This window comes from Protopterus annectens, chromosome 7.part0 (genome assembly GCF_019279795.1).
Source record: "Protopterus annectens isolate FY-2018-M chromosome 7.part0, PAN1.0, whole genome shotgun sequence".
NCBI lineage: Eukaryota > Metazoa > Chordata > Ceratodontiformes > Protopteridae > Protopterus > Protopterus annectens.
In genome coordinates, this window is record NC_056739.1 from 514,397,090 (window position 1) to 514,418,305 (window position 21,216).

At 38.4% G+C, this 21,216-nt stretch overlaps 1 protein-coding gene across 1 annotated transcript; it reads left to right on the forward strand.

The window, feature by feature from the left end:
• Window positions 1-685: 685 nt before the first annotated feature.
• On the forward strand, window positions 686-19,848 carry GUCA1A (guanylate cyclase activator 1A). The gene is made up of 4 exons (XM_044076085.1): window positions 686-883; window positions 9,599-9,748; window positions 12,471-12,561; window positions 16,947-19,848. Exons 1-4 carry the CDS (start codon window positions 686-688, stop codon window positions 17,111-17,113), a joined length of 606 nt encoding a protein of 201 aa, XP_043932020.1. The 3' UTR covers window positions 17,114-19,848.
• Window positions 19,849-21,216: the final 1,368 nt, after the last annotated feature.

Genomic DNA, 21,216 nt, shown 5'->3' on the forward strand with positions numbered 1-21,216 from the left:
TCTGCAGCAGTTACATTTTTTAAGCTCATTTGCCCAAGTTGGAAACATAGAAATATAGTGTTGTAGTATCTCCCAGACTGGTTTGTTTGAACAACTGAATCAAAAATGAACTATTTACTCCCCAAAACAAAGTTAAAGGCTTGATGGTGCTTTTCCACTTCGCAAATTCATTACTTGTTGTGCTACATGCTGCAGTACTTGCCTGATAATCTCTCTTCTTCATCCTGTTAAAAGAAGGAGGGACTTGGATCACAATCTAATCTTATTTCAGAATAATCCTAGCAGTAATGCCCTCATTTAAGTGTAATCTTCAGTACAGCAGTTCCATTGCCATACTATTGCTGTTGCTCTGCTGAAATATTCTGTATCTTGATGCCGGAATATTCTCATTTCCCTGCTGTTCATTATCCATGAAAGGATTAGATTAAGGTCTGAAACCCTTTGAGTAAGTAAATTAACACCAATGGACTTCAATCTGACAAAATAGCACTTTCTGATATTGGCTTTCTGCTCTCTGATTCTAAGCAGAATATTTAGGCTTTAACTGCTGCCATCTGCTCTTGCAGTCTCATGTAACATCATCTAATGCTGCTTGTACTGTGAAACTTTCAGAAAGTTTGAGATTTTATCTAGAAAATTAAGGACTTTGAGAGGCTTAGTGATTTGAGTCACAATTGTTATTACAATGGGTAACATGGACGGAAAAGCTGTAGAGGACCTGAGTACTACAGAAATTCATCAGTGGTACAAAAAGTTCATGACTGAATGCCCTTCTGGACAATTAACTCTTCATGAATTTAAACAGTTCTTTGGTCTCAAAAATCTGAGTCCTGCATCAACAGCATATGTAGAACAAATGTTTTCTGTGTTTGACATGAATAAGGTAAGATGTTACCTTTTGGAGGTGTTATTAGTATCTTTTTCTAGAATAACAGAGCATGATATGATACTAATGGGCATTATATTACTTGGGGGGTCTGCATTGTCTCATATAACATATAAACATATAAAGAAAACTCTTCTGTCAGTGTACAGCTTGTTCAGTTTGTATTTTATTGTTTATGATTCTATATTTAGGCCCTCTACAGTGTTAGAAAATAGGATAAAGCTATCTCAATGAGCCGTTTTCAATTTATACACTTCACAGTTTATATGTTTATCCGTAGATGCACATACTGATACAGATATATTATGTAGTGTTTATGTAAAGATGAAATGTAGTGCACTTTGCCGATCTATGTGAGACATAATTAAATTAATACACATTATAATACATAACAGAGATTGGAAAAAACTGCTTTCTGGCTTATAAACCCTTCTCAAACTAATATATATTTTAAAACATGTTATCTTAAAACATATAGAAATAACAAAGTATATTTGATGAATATCTGCAAACCAGCATACATTTATTTAAAAAATAATAAAAGGGATATACAGTTTTCTTAAAAATGTACTAAAGTTATTGCTGTTATGTGTGTGTGTGTGTGTGTGTGTGTGTGTGTGTGTGTGTGTGTGTGTGTGTGTGTGTGTGTGTGTGTGTGTATTTTTGATATGTAAATGGCATAAGTTATCTTAAACTGGCTTCACTGCTTTAACACATGTCCATGCATTGCTTGCTGTACCTACATATTATCCTTCTGACCCAAATATTTATCTGTTAGTTAATTTATGTGACCTAACCTTTGCTAATCAGAGATTGATCTGCATAAGATAGGTATATGGCATGACATAAGTAAAAACAGTCATCTAAGATTTCTGGCATCTATGTTACATGATCAAAGCTTTAGATAGTCAAGTAACCAAAGCTAGATCACTAAATATCGAAAAAGCAAAACCGCAAACGACAGTTTCCACGCAGGGAAACAATGCCGTAGCCCCAACAAAAAAAGCAAAAACATTAAACAAAAATTAAGTGGGGGCTTCACCCCCCCAAACCCCCTGATGTGGGGGGCTATGCCCCCCAGACCCCCCTAACTAAATATACCGACTCCGAGATCACTCCACATTGTAGAAAGGGCAAAGTCCGCATAACGGCCAAACAAATTGTTTCCCTGCATGGAAACTGCCATTCGTGGTTTTGCATTTTCTACATTTAGTGATTGAGCTTGAGTTACTCGACTAACTAAAGCTTCGATCATGTAATATAGACCCGATTTCTGCAACAAATTTTATTTTTTTGTTGACCCTGCCCACACTTCTGCCTCATTGACCATGCAGAAACATGGTTGGTGTTAGTAAAATGCATAATTGCATATGATCTAGTGTTAAGGTGCCACTACATCCTTAAAGGCCATAAGGAAACAATGCAACTACTTCCTCATTCATAGGACAGGAGTGTATCTGGAAAATGATTTATGAGGTTCCTTTTCTGGTTTCAGCTGTAGACCACACAGTGACAGAGCATGCACCTCATTGTCAACAGAGCATATATTCCATTGTCACTAGCTGACACACCTCATTGTTACCAGAGCATGCACTCCATTGTCCCCAGAGCATGCACCTCATTGTCAACAGAGCATATGCTCCATTGTCACTAGCCCACACACCTCATTGTTACCAGAGCATCCACTCCATTGTCACCAGACCATGCACCTCATTGTCAACAGAGCATGTACTCCATTGTCACCAGCCCACACACATCATTGTTACCTGAGCATGCACTCCATTGTCACCAGAGCATGCAACTCTTTGTTACCTGAGCATGCAACTTATTGATACCAGAGCATGCCCTCCATTGCCACCAGAGCATGCAGCTCATTGTCACCAGAACATTCACCTCATTGTTACCAGAGCATGCACATCACTGTTACCAGACCATGTACCTCATTGTCACCAGAGTATGCACCTCATTGTTACCAGAGCATAGACCTCATTGTTACCAGAGCATGCACCTCATTGTTGCTGCAGGATCTCCATTCCATTGCTCACTGTTTTAGGGTTTGACTATGAGGTACCAAAAGCAGAAGTAGCATACATGAGACAAGGCTGTTAAAGCTGAGTGGGAGAAAATATGTGTGGGCCCATAACGTAAAGTCAGGGGGGGACACTTCTGAAACTCTGAAAACAGACATTTGTCCTCTGAAATCCACGACCAGATAGAGACATTTTGAAGACACAAAATAAAAGCTACAATAGGAGATATAGGATATTATGTACTGTCAAAGGAACAAACTGGAAATATGATGACCTAGAAGATCATAATTATTAACATGACCAGTGGGTCTTCTATACAAGCAGACTCTGCCTCCTTACTGTCCTCATCTGTTCTTATGAGCTATGATCATGTTCTATAAGCTACATATTGTTGCTCTTTTCAGGAACATGTCTACATCTGTATTTTTAATTTTTTTAACCAAAAGTGCTACAGGGTAAATTTCTTATTAAATTTGTAATGCTTGTTCTTTATATGGGCTAAACTGTACACTGCAGTGCCTTTGCATCTATATCTACATCTATTTCTTGCATGTAAATGTATATTTATTTTCAAAAACTTCAAGAAAGACCCACTCAATCTGCAGACTTCACTTTGTGTTACCTTAAACCTTGTCTAGTGGCTGCCCATGGGATATATGCAAGTGACCCCCTAAGGACACACAGTCTGTCAGCTACATAGCTTCTGAAAGCCCATTGCTTTTTACTTTTTAAGCATTTATTTATCCTTTAATTGGGTTAGTTCCACTGCACTAGTGGCCTCTTTTCTGAGGAAAGCCAAGGTGGTATTTTTCACTACAAGGGAAAGTTTAGCCAGGGTATCAAGTAATTTTCTTTTTGATACGTGTTATTACCAAGTCAAACAGTGTGTGTTAATTTAACTATACATCCTAACAGTGATTAACTCATGAGTATGATCCCCACTCTTATGGTGCCCTGCAGTGTCAGCAATCCATTTACCTGGTGAGAGACTAGAACCCACAGCTTTCTCCACCAAAGGCAAGTGTGCTACCTGTTGTGCCACTGACACTGCTATGGGTACCTTCATGCCAATAAAGCCAAACCCCACTATTTATTGGCCTGAATGTACCCATAAAGACTGAAAAAGTAGAAAGTAAAACGTCTTGGACATTCAGAAGCCATGTAACTGAAACACTGTATGTTCTTAAGGAGCCATTTGCATATTATCCATGGGTTTTACAAAGTGATGATTCTAGCCTGAGTCAATTTTACAAAGTGAAGACTGTAGCTTGGGTCAATCTTTCTTGCAGGTTTTAGTAAATGCTTTGCCTCTATAGGTTCATAGGTTGGTACTAGGCTAGTGGCCCTAGGGCCTATACAAGCCTAGCCATAACAATTCCCTGGCTATTTTTTCCCACAATATTTACTTCCCTGGACCCCTGTCTAGGAGGATGACTGACGTGATCCCTGGGGTAAATTTCCTATCTCCCATCCAATCGTCAAGGTTCCTTTTGAAGAGGACCAAAGAGGCGCACTGCTTGACATGTATGGGCAGTCTATTCCAGAGTCTGGGGAGTCTCTGGGTCAGGCACCTATCCCTCCAGCATGTTTTGTTCATTGTGATAACAAGGTTTAGATCCCCGGAGTGTGTGGCTCTGAGGGATTGGGATTTCTTTAAGTGTAGCATGTCCGACAGCTCTGGGCTTTTAGTGAGGTATTTCTGCGACCTTTCCAGTTGTTGCAGATGTCTTGAGAGGTACATACCAAACGGGGCGTTGTATTCTATAATGAGTCTAATGAGGGATGATACAGTGGGACAATGACCTCCTTTTTTCAGGATGAAAAGCCCTTAGTGATGAGGTGTGCCACATAGAGTGATTTTATGACTGTTGTGGCGATGTGGTTATTGAAGGTGAGACCACTGCCCACCTGTGTCCCTAAGTCTCTTATCACACTTTCGGTGTTTAGTGTACTGCCACTTATGTAGTAATTCATGGTACATGGTTTTTCCCAAAGGGGATAACTATACATTTGCAGTAAAAAACAAACGGTGCTAGAAAGAGTTACCTCCAACAACAATGAAATGAACAATAAAAAAACAAAGTGGGAGGTAGCAGCCACGGCTATGTAGAATAACAGCTTTATTAGTAAAAGAGGTGAGCACTTTTGTGGAACCAGCCACTTCATCAGACAATCAAAGAACAGTAAAACACAACATTTAGACATTCAAAGAACAGTAAAACACAGCATAAAACTTTTTTATACTAGGTATATGGTTTTAAGGATTAATTGGGTAGTTGATGGCAATGATAAGCTTGGTATAAATGCTGTGTTTTGATTGTCTGATGAAGTTGCTGGTGCCACAAAAGCACTCACCTCTTTTACTAATAAAGCTGTTATTCTACATAGCCGTGGCTGCTACCTCCTGCTTTGTTTTTTTACTGTTCATAACTATACATTTCTTGGCATTGAGCTTGAGCCCATGGCTCTGGCACCAAGCATCTGTTTCTGTAAGGCCCTTTTGTAGAATATCCATATCATTTTGGGATTCAGTAATCGCTCCCAGTTTGCAGTCAACTGCAAACTTTGTTATCCAGAGTCCCTTAGTGTTGGCTTGTACTTCAGAGAAGTAGATGCCAAACAAGAATGGTCCCAGGACTGAACCCTGAGGTACTCCACTTGTCACTTGTCTGGAGCTGGATTTAAATTGGCTACTTTTACAGTGTGGGTTCTATCAGTAAGCCAGTTGGCAACCCATCGGGTGACGTAGGGATTAATGCCCAGCTTAGTAAGTTTATCTATGATTCCAGAGTGGGGAATGGTGTTGAAGGCCTTGGCAAGGTCCAGATAGGCTGTGTGGACCGCCTTACCCTCGTCCACAGCTCTGGAGACAAATTTGAAGAAGTCAGTCAGGTTCAGGAGACAAGATCATCCTTTTACAAACCCAAATTGGGTGGGGTCCAGTGTTTGAAGGTTGCCAATGTCTTTGTTTATAAGTTCCATGATAATATGTTCCATGGCCTTGCAGATCAGGCTCATCAGACTGATGGGGTGGTAGTTCCCAGGATCCAAGATGGATCCCCCCTTGTGGAGTGGGATAACTGTAGCTGTGCGCCACTCAGTGTACATGAAGCCTGAGGTGAGGCTATGACATGACACTTGGTGAGGTGCCAATTCATTTTGTAGTTCATGTAGTACACAGCCTGGGATGTTGTCTGGTCCCATGGGTGCTGTATTCTTAGCTTTGGAGAGTGCAATTTTTACCTGTGTGGCCATTATTACGAGAATTTGGCAAGCTTTCTGTATTGAGATGGTCCTTTTAGGGGGTGAAAGGGGGGTGAGGTTGACACTGAATCGATCTGCCAGGATATTGGCAATATCCTTGGGATCATTATATTTAATGCCATTATAATGCAGCTCAGAGCAGATCTGAGCATTGCCATTTAGATTCTTGACATAGCTATAGAATGCCTTTTGGTTGTCTTTGGAATCTTTGGCAATTTTATTTTTGTAACTAGCTTTGGAGGATTTTATGAAGGATCTCAGCTTCTTACTGAGGCTGGTAAGGGTGTTTTTTGCATTCTGGGATTTTCGTCTTTTCTGCAAAAGTTTTTTCCTTTTGTTGTAAAGTTTGTTTATGGCAGAGGACTACCAAATTGGCTTCCTTTTTTTGGAGGAAAGCATCTTGGTTTTATTTGGGATGGCATGATTCATGCATGAGTGGATGTGCTTGTACAGTGCCTTAGTGTTTGATTCAGCAGTCGAACTTTCAGTTCCTGTCTGCATGAGTGTCATGAAGTTTGTCACTTCTGACTTAAGTAGTATGAAGTTGGCTTTGGAGTATTTTTTTTAAGGCGGTTTCCTTACTGGGGAGTGGGGGAGGGATGTGGATGTCAAGGGTGATTAGCTTATGATCAGACCTGACCAATGAGAGGGTGACCATAGGTGTGGAGCATCAATTTCCCATGTTGATAATGACCAGGGGTAGGATATAGGAGCCCTGGTGGGACTATGGATTAGCTGATCCAGGACATTGGAATTTATGAATTCCAAGAACCGTTGGGCAAAGGTGTTGGTACATGAGTATTTTTCCCAGTTAATGACAGGGTGGTTGAAATCGCCCAGTATTAGGGTGTTTGGTTGTATCTTAATATTTCCAGCATGTTTAGAAAGGTGTAGTGAGAATCTTGGGGCATGGTGGTGGATCTGTAGCAAGCTACAATTTGGATTGCAATCTTACCTAGTGTTAGTTGCACCTGGAGAATTTCAGACGCATTGTGTTGGGCAACAATTCTGGTGGTGTGAATATGAATACTCCTCCACCTTTAGCGTTTCGGTCCTGGTTTGGTGGCCAAAAAATGTGGTAAGAGTTGTAGTGTGGTATTGCAGGGGTGCTCTCTGGAGCCTTGAACCAGGTCTCATTTACTGAACAGAGAGTGATGTTCTCCATTTTTAGGAGTGCATCGAGAGAGTGCAGTTTGATGTTTAGACTTCTAGGATTGAGTAGCATTACCTTCAGATTTTGCATGCTTGTACCTGTTACGGTGGTGGTTTTGTCCTTTGAACTTTGCCTAAAAAAGGCACTATAGGGGTGGCAAGAGCCTTAGCCAGTAACCTGAATCCCAGGGGTGACAGGTGCAGACCATCTCTGGCAAAGCATTGTGGTCTGTTGATCATGTCGTTCCAGGCAAACAGATATTGGATCCCCTTTGAATGACACCAGAAGCTTAGCCAGTTGTTGAAGTCAATCATTTTGTCCTTATACTGTGGTATCATTCTGGGGAAAGGCAGGATGCTACTCAGGGGCTAGGGTCATACCTGCCTGGGCCACATGATCCGAAAGCTCTTCCATGTCTGTTTTCATGTAGTTCAGGGAGGTACATCTCAAGTTATTCACTCCAACATGGACAATGACAGAGTCATATTTGTACTTGTTGTGGAGTGACTTGAGTGCATGTGTTATGTAGCAGATCCTGGCACCTGACAGGCAGCTGACTGTAATTTTCTACTTGTTCAGCCTGATGAGTGGGACATTGGTGTGCCTGACTATAGAGTCACCTATGACTAAAGTGTTGGGTATGTTGTCTACCCTTAGGGGCTGTTGTTGGGTGGCACACTGGTGTTGTGATCTATGTGACACTTTGGTTGTGATTGGTCTTTGTTTGCGTTTTAGCTTCAGAGGTCCTTGTTGCTTGGGCAGGTTACTGTTAAGGGCCTCTGCATATGAGGGTTTAGTGTTGCTATGTGAGGGTGTTGGTGGTGTGGGTTTAGAAGGGCAATGTGTTGCTTGAGGTGTAGTGCGGGTGTTAACCTTCTCCTCTTGACTGTCTAGCACAATCTTGGGTGGAGAGAGTTGTAGTGTTGTGTGGTAGGAGGAGAGGGTTATCTGTGTACATGAGGCAAGTATGACCTTTTTATCTTCTTTTTTGCTTTGTTTTTTATACATCTATATCTGTCTGTCTCCCCCTCTCTCCTCTCTGTATATATATATATATATATATATATATATATATATATATATATATATATATATGCACACATATATACATATATATACATAAGCATACACAAACAGATATATGTGTACATTTGCATGTGTGTGTATGTCTGTGAACATATGTGTGCATGCATGTACATAGACTCACAGACACAGGCACATAGATTGTCAGAGACAAACGTACACACACTGAAATGTTTTTCTGAGTATGTGTATGCATGTATACAAATACACATTGGTAAGAAACTGTTTTGTCTCAGACTATTTGGAATCTGCCTGCAACTAAAGATTCTACTTTGCGAACCATGGCATAATGTAGTTGTTATGAATAAAAATCTTCAATGCATATTTTATAGTGATGCATGAATATAGCGCTTAACACTGTGCCATACAGCTCAAAGACACCATATCCTTGACACTATCCCACTAATGCTGAATACTATAGTCCAACATAGGAGAACTTGGATTTACCTGCATCCAGCACAGGTTGGTGGTATCTGCAACATCCTCTTCCTCCATCCTGCAATATCCTATGGCATTTGACCTAATGTTTATTTTACTTAGTAGAATAAGAAAATCCTATTTATGTAGAAACAAAAGTACTTGTTTTTCAGCAGCAATGAGGTGCATGCTATAGTGACAATAGCAGTGCATGCTCTTGTGATAATGGGGTGCATACTCTTGTCACTGTGGAGGCTACAGCTGAAACCAGAAAAGGAACCACTACTTGCTGTAAGGAGCCATTCTTGTGCAATGTCTCAATTTAGAATAATGGTTAAGGTGTTCACCTCTTAGGCTCAAGATAAAGGGTTTAATTCTGACCTCAGGTTATTGACTAGGCTTAAAATGTCCCTTTAGGGCAGTTAGCCTAGCATTCACTATGAACATTCACCAATACTGGTTGCTTCCTAAGTGCAGCACTGGTTTTACTTTGGTAGCAGACTGATGTAGTATTAATTTCTCAGACCTTCAGGTAGTCATTTGGAGTTACATTCACTGACAATGTCATAGGCATCACATATAGGATTATCTGTCTATCAGTATACCTAACATCTGAAAGACAGTTCTATGACCTACACACAAAGAATGTATTATTTCAGTTAATTGTGCCAGACTTACCATCAAGGCCTTAACCAGCACTAGTTGCATTTTCTTTTGTGACAGTAGTGGGGTGTACTTCAATCTGCTGTCCATCTTTTGTTTCAGGATGGCTATATTGACTTCATGGAGTATGTGGCAGCACTGAGTCTGGTCTTGAAAGGGAAAGTGGAGCAGAAGCTGAGATGGTACTTTAAGCTGTATGATGTTGATGGAAATGGATGCATTGACAGGGGAGAATTATTAAATATCATCAAGGTAAGTACATTTATGAATTCATTAGCAATGTGTACATTTATTTGCATTTTTCACCTTAGAACATAGTACAGAATTAGAAAAGGTCTAAATAGTCAGTATACATACTCCTGACATCAAAATGTGACCAATTTTCACAGATGCAACTGCAAAGCATACACAGCATATAGAATCCTTTCTAAGTTCAGGAAACAGTAGTGGATTGCTGCAGGATTATTATTATTTTTGTCCTAGTAGGCAGCCAGATGTTATGGACAGTTGATTTGTAACAGTATATGGCACCTGTAGCAGGATTTCATTCATGTTTTCCTTTAGCAATTGTGTTTGGGATGCTGTAGCAGCAAGTGATGTGCATTACTGTGGCCATTATTTCTGGTGCTTCCTAGTGATCACACACCATAGATGATTACCAGAAATGGCTACTGGTTTGGTGGGAAGGTATGTGGGTAAAAGCAAAAGATCAGTTATATGATTCTGTGATTGTTATGGTTTGTTATAGACTGCTGACAGTATGGTCCTTATTTCTTTCCTTTCTTGTGATTTTCATTTAGGCCATTAGTGGATCAAAACATTGCAATAAAGCTCCAAATTGCAATTCAGGGCATCAAGACATGCATGGATTCTGGGACCTAGTGGCATCCAGGCCCCATAGGAACTCAAAAAAAGTAACCTGTATGTATCGTGTGGGGAGTCCACAATGGGAATAAACATAGGGGAGACACTGAATGGTAATGGTGCAGGTGGTAACTGGTGGACATCAGGGGGTACAAAAAAGTCCTTTGCCTTGGGTTTCACTTGAACTAAAGCTGGCCCTGAGGAGTGATATAGTGCTGTGTGGCAGCCTTTTCTTGGCATTCTCATTTCTATGACTGTGGCACCAATCTCTTATGTGCATCTCAGATTTGCTAGTTTTTTTTTTCTGTTTATAGAGCCCTCAGTGCTTAAACGGGGAGCCAGATATGTTTTTTTTTCTTATAAACTAAAAGAGATAGGACATTATAGGAGAAGCAAAATATGAAATATTGACTCTGGTGACCACAGGAATTCAACTAATAATCACAACAGAAATGTGGAAGAAACAGCTAAAGTCCAGATAAAACTCAACACATTTATTACAAACAGTTTAGTGCTTTCGTCTCCAAGTGGGACTTCCTCAGAAACCACATTTCTGGTGTGGCTATTAGTTGGATTCTTGTTAGTTTGATTTTTGTCAGTATGACCACAGGAATTTATTGCCAAATGGCTACCTTTTTATAGCACTTATGGCTTTTTTCATTTATTCATTTTACCCACTTTTCCTACATTCATGCGTGTCTAAATGATTATCCTATAGTATTCGGATGCATACTCTGTATAATTTCCTTTTTGTTATTAACAGTCATGTTGAATCACATAAACATTAACTCTCATTGTCTTGGGGAGTGGGGTACCATAACATAACACTCTTCCTTCAACTCCTAGATGTTTTATTCAATGCTTAAGATACAGAAAATTACAGTCTTGTGAGCTTTTAAAAAGTTCTTCTCTTTGAGAAAAATAGGCTTGATGCTTAGCAGCATTTTCATTGTTGATCGCTGTCACAGCAGCATGCTGCTTGGAATGACTGATGATCATGATTACTGAAACACATATTCTGTCTACCACTGTTCCCATATCTTGTGTTCTAGACATCCCTTCCTATGTATGATGCATAGGCCTCTGCTGCTAAGATGTATACACCACTCCCGCAAGTGGTATGTAAGCCCTAGTCACGTGATGGAGCTTTTCATTATTATTTCTTACCTTTACTCATACTGGTTTTATCTTTTGTTTGTCAGTTAGCTCTTTTATTTCTTTTGATTCATGTAACATAGTTAGAGTAAAATAGCTCCCTTTCTGTTGTCCTAGTCCAATAGTATGTCTAACTGGGATATTTTTATACTGCTGATCTTAATGAATTATTTGACTTTAAACAGATGTTATCTGCCAATCATTTCACTCTTCTGTAATGTGTAAGTTATTAGTGGACCCCACAGATGCACAGAAAATGTAGTGATCATATTATATAGTTTGGAACATGCCTGCTAAGTCAACAGATGATGTCTGCTATCCCGGGCTGCAAGGTGCTGATCACCCAAGGAAGTCAAGTGGTGAAACTAAGGAAGCTTGAATGGAAGTTCCATGCTTGGGCATGGTTGATGCAGCTAGGACATTAACACCTGCATCAGTAACCAACTGTCTGTTTAGAAAATTGGACTGCCAGGGTAAATGTTCCTGACCTGTGCTATATGCTAATTTAAAAGTTCATATTCCTCAAGTCATTTTCATTCCCATCTCACTGTGGTCAGAGAGTTTAGAATAATCTGCTTCTGACTTGACATATATTTGCTGTGTTTGCTTGAGGCATGCACCAAGTCTTCATATCTCACAGGATAACCCTTGTAGAAATACAAGTGCTGGTCAAGACCACAGCAGCAATTTACATTTTGTCCATTATGCTGAAGTACATTTAATGCCAAACAGTCTCTCTGGTACAGTAAGTAAAAATAATATTCATGATAAAGCATGGTTTTCAGTATATTCATTAGTTTGTATTATTTCTTGGTTATGTTTACTGAGTTATTTTAGGAATGATTTAATGAAGCAAAGAAAAAAAAAGAGTAGAAATAAAGCCTATATTGTGCTTCTAACTGAGCTGATAAATACTTTATGTTTTTTGTACAACAGATTTTTTTTATTGTTTCAGGCCATCAGAGCTATCAGTGGAAGCAAGGATGCAACATCAGCTGAGGATTTCACAAACATGATCTTTGATAAGATTGATCTGAATGGAGATGGTAAGGAACATTATATTTACAGTATTGGTTCTGCACACTACCTTCTTATGTCTTAATAAATGGGTGTGCGGCAACATGCAATATCGCCTTTTAGTGAATCACATTTCTGTGAAATGTAGTAATCAAACTGCCTTTTCACTAAATTAGAAAATAGCAGCATTTTTTGCAGGAGTGTAAGATCCTTCACATGTCATATTTTACAACCCTGAAGTTGCACAACCACAAAGAAGAGGGCTCTCCCCTTCTCTGAAGCTGTATTATCTCATATCTATAACACTGTACCACTGTTGTTTTTTAATACTGTTCTCCAGTTTGGTAAAATAGTAATTCAGTAAGTACTTTCTGCTGTTTGGAAAGAGTCAAATCCAAAACTGTCAGATCACATGCGTTTGAGGATTTCGGATCTGTAGCTAAAGTAAGATCCAAAAGTTTTGACTTCTTATGATCCGGGGTTGAGATCAGATCTTTTGCTAATGTTTTTCTTGAGGAATCTGAGGTAGAAGATGGAGAGGAAGGCCATGGAGAAGAGGATTTCTTTGATTTAACATTTGAAGAACTACCTTCAGAAATAGCTTTTCTAAAAGAGGAGGAAAAAGGCCTTTCAAAATGAGCTTATTTTTTCTTTCCAGTAAAGCTCATGAATTAAAACTATGACAGAGCAGTCTTCTTGCAAGTGAAGAGGGCCCAAACAATACATGCATAAAGTGTGAGCATCTGAATGGTGCAATTTGTGAACACACTTTCCGTTTAGAAGGTTTGGAAAATTGTCTACACAGAAGAAAAAGAAAGTTTTTTTTTTGGAAGGCAGAAGGAAAAAGGGGAAAAATATCAACAATGATAATGAAGAACTAGCAAGGTAGATAGAGAGATACTAACAATAGTATCAGGAGAGCACTCAAGTACAAACGAAGGAAGAAAAATAGAAAGGTATTATTAAATAGATGAAAAAGGAAGTAGGGTAAGGAAATAATTATGTAAGAAATATAATTGTCACTTATATCTACAAAGCTCAAGAGTAGCAGTAGACCATATCTTTTTGCTGGAACAGCAAACAAGATCTGACGTAATTGGGATTAGTGCATTATGGGTAAGGGAGAAGCTCGAGAGTTCCTATTTTCCACAGGCTTTAGCAATAGCTGAGTTGGATCTGACAGGATCGGATCCAAACCCATCAGCTGAGGAAGAATGAAAATGGACAACACAGACGGAACGTTATGGTGAGTACATAACTTCTTCTTTAACACGTAGCCTTTAAGAAAGAGAGTCAGTACTTGATAGATTCTTTTAGATTTCTCAAGGGGAAGGGGAATTTGTTATGAATATGTACATGTGCCTCAAGCTACCAGTAGACCCTTCATCATGAGCTTGAGATCATTTTACCATTGTGATTACTTCTCTAAACACAACCACAGACTCAGACACACACACACACGCGCGCGTGCACACACACGCACATGCACACACACACACGCACATGCACACGCACACACATGCACATACACAAATAGGTATTCTCCTCTTCAGTGACCTGGCCATTTTATGAACTCAATGTAAGGGAGTAGCAGATGCATAACTCTTTTCCTTAGAAACAATTCAGTAATGCGATTTTTTCAGCTACACAGATCTCACTGCAGCATACCTGAAAAAGACTGTGATCATGAGATTGTATCAAAGAAAACTGTTCTCTTTCCTAAAATATAACATTTTAAAATTTGGAGTATAACATTTTTTCAACATAACCTGTAGATCTCATTTACTGCTTTTACAGCTGTTCATTTGTTCAATGCACCTTTCTGTTCTTATTATCAGCTTTAATTTATTACATGTTGAGCATTAAAAATTATAACAAAATCATTGTGTTGACTGGAAATTAGATTTAGCAGTTACAGGTAGAGTTCCAAGAATTTTAGGGAAACATAATCTCATTCTGAATAACAGTAAATCATTGCCTATGTCTGTAACTGAATGAGAGTTGTGTGTGTAGATAAATAGATGTCCTTGTGTTGAGCTGGAACAGTATCCTATGAGATATATGCCACATAATAGATTACAATTCTTTTTAGAAAAAAAAAATGACTAAAATAGGTATATAAAAGTTCATGTTACATACACAGAGGCCAAGTATCATTGTCTTGTAGAACCCCATTATAGTAATGGCTTCAAATCTTCCCTCTTGTGAATCATTGCTTACCTCAAATGAACCAGACTTGATAGTATTGTAAATATGTATGTAGCAAAAAGAAAATCTCTATTTTTATCTCTTGTATTACTCCATCTATTTCTAATGTGTTATATCTGAAATGTGCTGCAAAACAGAGTTGGCATATACATTGTTCAACATTACTCAGTTATTCACATTTGCATTAAAACTATGGAAAAACTATTGTATGCAAGTATTCAAATTTGCATTCACAATGTTTTCTCTGATATATACAAGTCAGTAATTGTACCTTTTACCTTTTCACCTGGGTTGTAGCTGAAAATGGTTGAAGGACTGACACACCACATGTTAACAAATACATATAATGTAAAATGGAATACAATAAAATAAAATAAAAATAAAGTCATCCTTAGTCACTGCCAACTTGAGACATGCAAGACTCATTTGAACAGTCATACCCATCTGTAACCTTTACAGTTCGAAGTAACCTGAAATTGAGGGAACACAACTTAGCTCTCCGTGTAGTTTTGGATAGCTGATCGTTAAGTGTAGATGCTGCTTTTATCACAACAGATGTTTGTACTAATTGTCAAAAGAGAAAATGGAGTGATATTAAAAACTGGCACATGCCTCAGTGTTTGCTGTTTTATAGTTGTTTGCGCGCAGGAGTATATGAGTGATGATATGATTTGGTTTTAGAGTTGTGGTTCAACAGAGCAATTATTTCTCAGAAAACTGAACTGAAAATGGGACCACTTTGTCTTATAATATTTCTAATATCCAGAATGCAGTAGTAAAATTTCAGTTTACAATATCCATACTTAACTTCACAGTGAAACCTAAATATAATGTGGAAAAGATCAAATTTACATTTTCATGTTTTATGCATTTTTATCTCATTATTAAGTTTGCAGTGTTCTGTTAGAAATAGTATAGTTTTTTTAAAAATATGATGCCTGCTTTCAGGCTAGTAGCAGAAAATATTAAAAATATATTAAATGTATATATGACAAACACTGTTGTCAGTTTTGCCAGACTCTGTTCAACTTGATGTCATAGAATAAGCATATGCTCTGGATTCTCCTATATTAAAAGTGATGATTTTTAAAAGATACCGTGGAAAGCAATTGCCAGTATTTTTTAACAAAATACATTGTATGGGTTTTGCAGCTTTCCGACTGTGTATTATCTGGAAGTGATAACATGTGGATGAAATGCTTAAAAAATGAAAACATTGAACTATTTCATAATATACTCCTTTTTGAAACTTTTCAAGTATATTTCAGAATGTTATAGCGTTTACCAGATTGAAATACGCTTCTACAAAAGTCTGTCTCTCTCAGAATTGCGTCAATCCATCCATCATTATTAGTGAGTGCTTCCTGATCTCCTAAAAGCTACTTCCTAGCTACCTAGACTTAGAAATGGTCTAATCCAACCACTTTCCTAATTCACACTTTGTTGACTAATTCCTGCTTATCTCAGATTAAAAGCTTTATCTCCCAGTCTGTCACTGTTCTAGTTTTTGAAATATACTTATTCAGGCAGCATGCAGTACAATGGTTAATCTAGAAGGAATGCAGGTCTTCATTTTAGTGAGTTCCTTTTCCTTGTGGCAACATGTCATGCTGTCATTATCAATGTTTGTAAAGCGATTGACGGGGTATGTGGTATGGGGGGGGGGGTCTTACTGTATGTTTGAGGACTGTAAGTGCACTCCTTGGAGCAATAAACATTTAAATGTGATGAAAGAAATCTATGTCAAATTTGAAATTACTGTATTTTAGAGGATTCTCTCTTCTCAGTGATGCAATGATTTCATAGTTACCATACGTAAGTAATAAGGGTGTCTGGCAGTGCAACCCCACATCAGGTAGCTAGAGAGAGCTCACCTCTTCCAAATAGCAGTTTTAATGTGTAACAGTGAGTTGTATACCTTAGTGTTATTTTGAAAGACTTGCACACTTAATCTTTCAGAGTTCTAGGATTCACAGAATTGATTCTCAGATTTTCATTAGGGGGTTGTGAATTGGACATTTTCACCCACTGTTGGAATAAGGAAGCATACCATGATATTAGTGTGTTCTGCTGATGTATAATAGGATTTTCATAACTGCAGTCAGAACCTGGGGTGTTGAGGACCAGTGCTTTCATCATTATTAGCCCAAATATTTTTGGATATTTCTTGTAATTCATGTGTAACTTTTGGATTTCTCTACCCTAGGTGAACTGTCTCTTGAAGAGTTTATGAACGGTGTTCAGAAGGATGACCTTTTACTTGAGATACTTACTAGAAGTCTTGATCTTTCAGATGTGGTTCGAATGATTCAGAATGATGGGAAGCTTCCAGAAACATCTACATCTGATGGAGATAAAGGCCAAGTAAATTAACCAGCCAATAAAGTGCAGACAATACTAACTCTGTGGACTCTGTCTTGAAACTGCAGTCACTGGCATTCTAGGAAAGCTATACAGAGCTATCAGTTAGAAGACGAATAATTACATTTATTTGTTGGTCTTTGTTGACTGGAGATGTGTGACTGGTCAGATCCCATTTTCAGAAGAGGCCCTGTAAATCTTTTATACATCCCTCAAGCAATTTTTAACTGGCATATACGCCCTATTATTCCAAAAGAATTGCATCGGTAGCTAAGTGAGATTCCAAGGCATTAGCAGCACCTTCCATGTAAACCAGGCTACATTAACAGTAACGCTCATTGAAGACATTGTACGAGTGCCTCCCTTTGAATGATAGCAATGTAATTCCATTTTGCAACATATTCGGTAATATTTGGAGCTGCTGCTCAAGCTGTAGTTTACACAGCTCAGTGCTATAAATGTATGCATTTCTTCAGTAGTGGAGACAGACAGCTTTTTATTCCCTGCACAATAGTGCCTGTGTGATTCACATTTGATATACAAGGAAGTATCTTTTAACACCTGTAATACTGTACAGCTTTACAAGCCATGTCCATAGCTGGACCTCTCATGTAACAGAAGCAGTATCGCACACACTGCCACTACTTCAGATTTGGGAGGATTGGATTTGGGGCAGACATTTCTTCTTTTCTGCTGGGTGGGGTGGCATTGTTTTTTAACAACTTCTTGTCACCAGCACTGAAGGGAGATGGGTATGTGTACCCAAACAGTCCATGAGAGGTCATATATGTGTTCCTGCAGAGTCCCAAGCATGAAAGACACTAGTAGATGACAGCATAGCCAATAAAAAAGTAAGCACCCCCCCTAGTCATGGGAGCATGTCATTTGATTCTTCCTGTTTTTCCATAGTCTCTTGAGAAATTAGCATGAATTTCTCTCCCTTCCCTAGTAGTATACATGCTGAATAGTTTCCTGAAATGGGTCATTTTCAGGGGTTTAAGCAGATATTCAGTGAGTGCTAAACTTAAAATTCTGCTGGTGATATAAGCAGAAATGAAAAGAAATATATGTTAAATGACAGGTGCAATGTATTAAAAGGAAAAAAGCTTTTTATGCATGCTATATCCACACATTACTTATTTACCTTTTTACCATTTATGTTGTTAGTGGTACCTGTTAGTGGAAAAACAGGGTTTTTCCATTCAGTATAATTTGTGCCTACTATATAGCATGTGAGTTTAGTAGAATTACCAATATGGCGTTACAGTATTGTTACTACCTCTTCATTCACACTAGTATTGTGGCAGCTTATTTCCTGTAGTATACTGTACTATATTATTATCACATATTACGGAAACACATTGTATTAGCCAAGAATGCATATGTGGCAGTTCCTGAATCTTATATTATCATTTTCATATTGGTGCCGTGCTGTAATTGTCAGTATATATCACTGCAATTAATAGACATTTACCACTCTAAGATTTCCTTAGTTATTTGTAAAAGAAAAAAAGTGAATTTTCTATTTAATGGTAACATTTCAAAAGAAAAAGCAGGCATGCCAGCTCCTTTTGTCTGCATATCATTAGCTGTATATGGTATTCACACTTCACACTGGCTAATGAATGACTGCGGAAATGCTTCCAGGGCTTGCATGGTCCTATGTAGACATTCGTTAGTATATCAGTGCAGCCATAGCTTTTCCTCTAGATAGTTGTTTTGCTGATATATTGTTTTTCTAAAAGTTGGAAAAAAATGTTCGAAGGTAGTCTCCCTGTCCCTGTTCAACTACCTAAACATTACGTAATGCTCTTGGGAAGCCAGTAGGCATATATTTTCTCATTAACTGAGTGTTATTTAGGAGTCATTTGCACTCTGCTTTTTTACTGCATTCTTGTTTTGCTGCCTGTATTACACACATGAAAATAAGGTCTTCTGTTGCTTCTATTGTGTTACCTTTTTTGAAATTAATTGTATTTTACCATCTTGATGATTTACCTAGTGTTTATGTGCATTTCCATTTTGAATCTCATGTTACCTAAATGTCTTTACTTTTCTCTTTTCACATGCTTTGATTCCATTTTAAAACACATACTTTTTCAGACTTCTTAATTTGCCTCTCCAGTGTGTAACACAATGCATCCCATTTCTTATCTCCTCTTTTAGGCTTTTCTGTTACTTCTCTGATTCCATACAAAATTCCCTTGTGTTATACTTCACTCTTCTGAAGTTTCATGCCTTTGTCACTCCCTTTGATTCATAGTTGGTTCTCTGTGCATATTCTGAAGAGACCCATTTGATCTGTAATGCTTTGCTTTTGTCTAAATTGCTCTTTATAAAGATCACATTACCAGCTCATTTCAGTGACATTTCTGGTGTTTATATTCTTTAGATTTCTGAGGTGGCATTCATAAATGTTACACTTTCTGAATTTAAAAACAGCCCTACCACAATGTTTGTGTTGCTTATTCACTCAGATAGTTACACTAAGTGTACAAATAGTCTACACTTTGAGGTAACCTTTATGAATCTGGCCTCTTGTCTTTAATCACTTTCATAAATACAAATAGTGTGATATAGGGCAGAAAAAAATGTGGCCTTGATCAGGTGACTGAGGTGGGGGAGGGGTGGTGGGGGGGTCTCACAGCCCACACACAGTTTTATTGCAGAATTTGTGGCAGACAAGGTGCTCTGCAGGTCTTTGATGACAGTTGTTGTTGTTGTTGTTGAGTCTTTCGGCTTATCTCGGTTAGGGGTCGCCACAGCGGAACTCCGATCCGCTAATGTTTGGTAGTGGATTTTTACTTGCCGATTTACCAGCCCTGACGCACAACCTTCAACGAAGGCATGCCCATTCACGCATGCCTCCACACAGAAGACGCTCTAGCTGAGAATCGAATGCGACAACGTCTTACTTTGAGGTGACAATGTTACCGCAGCACCACTACCATGTGAAATGTATAATTCTGTCAAGGTCACATGCCACTCTTTTCCTTGATCAGTACCTACAAATCCGGAGCGTCATTGACACATTCTGTTTAGCCACTATAAATACTAACATGCTTTTCACTCTTGGTTATGTATCATTTAGTGTAAAGTTTACCTTGCAAGATGCATTCAGGATGCTGATAGTTTGGCTAAACTCAAGAAATGTTTATTTTTTAGCTCTAAATTGTCATATAATGTAATGAATTTTATGCACTCTTGTGAAAATAACATCCAGTCTCAGCACAGGAATAACTTTTTTATTGGAGGGATGGAAATAAAATTAAGATCTATCTATTTTGGTCAGGACAGTGGCAAAGTGATACAGATGGGGGGAGGCAGTGAACATTTATGTACACTGCCCTCATGTCATCCAAATATATAAATATGCCTTACCCACAACATCATTTAAGAAAGCTCCACCCGATTCAAAGAAACAAACAAAAAATAAAATTTGAACTTCTTACACTGCATATGAAATATATGTACATACAATATCTCCAAAACAACCTCGACACTTAAGTCAGACCCAGTCAAAATATATATACATAAAATATCCCCAAAACAACCCAGAACCACACAAAATATGTGCGTACAATATCCACTAAACAGTCCTGCACATTTAAATCAGACCTGCACAAAACATTTACAATGTCCCCAAAACAACATAATTTGAGAAATCTCCACTGATTCAAATAAATAAAGAATAATAAATTGCTTACACTGCATATGTAAAATATATACATACAGTGTCCTCCAAAAAACCTGCACACTTAAATCACACCATTGCAATATACATATATATATATATATATATATATATATATATATATATATATATATATATATATATATGGCTCTAGGACACTTCACCGAATGCACATTTCACCAAAACTCTTATCACTGAACACTTATCACCGAAAGCACAAATCACCGAAAACACAATTCACCGAAACACATTTCACCAAAAATGGTATATGGCCTTGTCCCCACTGTAGTGCGACCCTGGAGTTGGTATATATAGTAGGGGGGGGTGGGGGGCACCGCCCACAGCATTGGGAGGGTGGGCGGGGCGGAGCCCCCCACATATTTCAAGTATATATCATGTTTAGATAAGAGTAATAGATTCC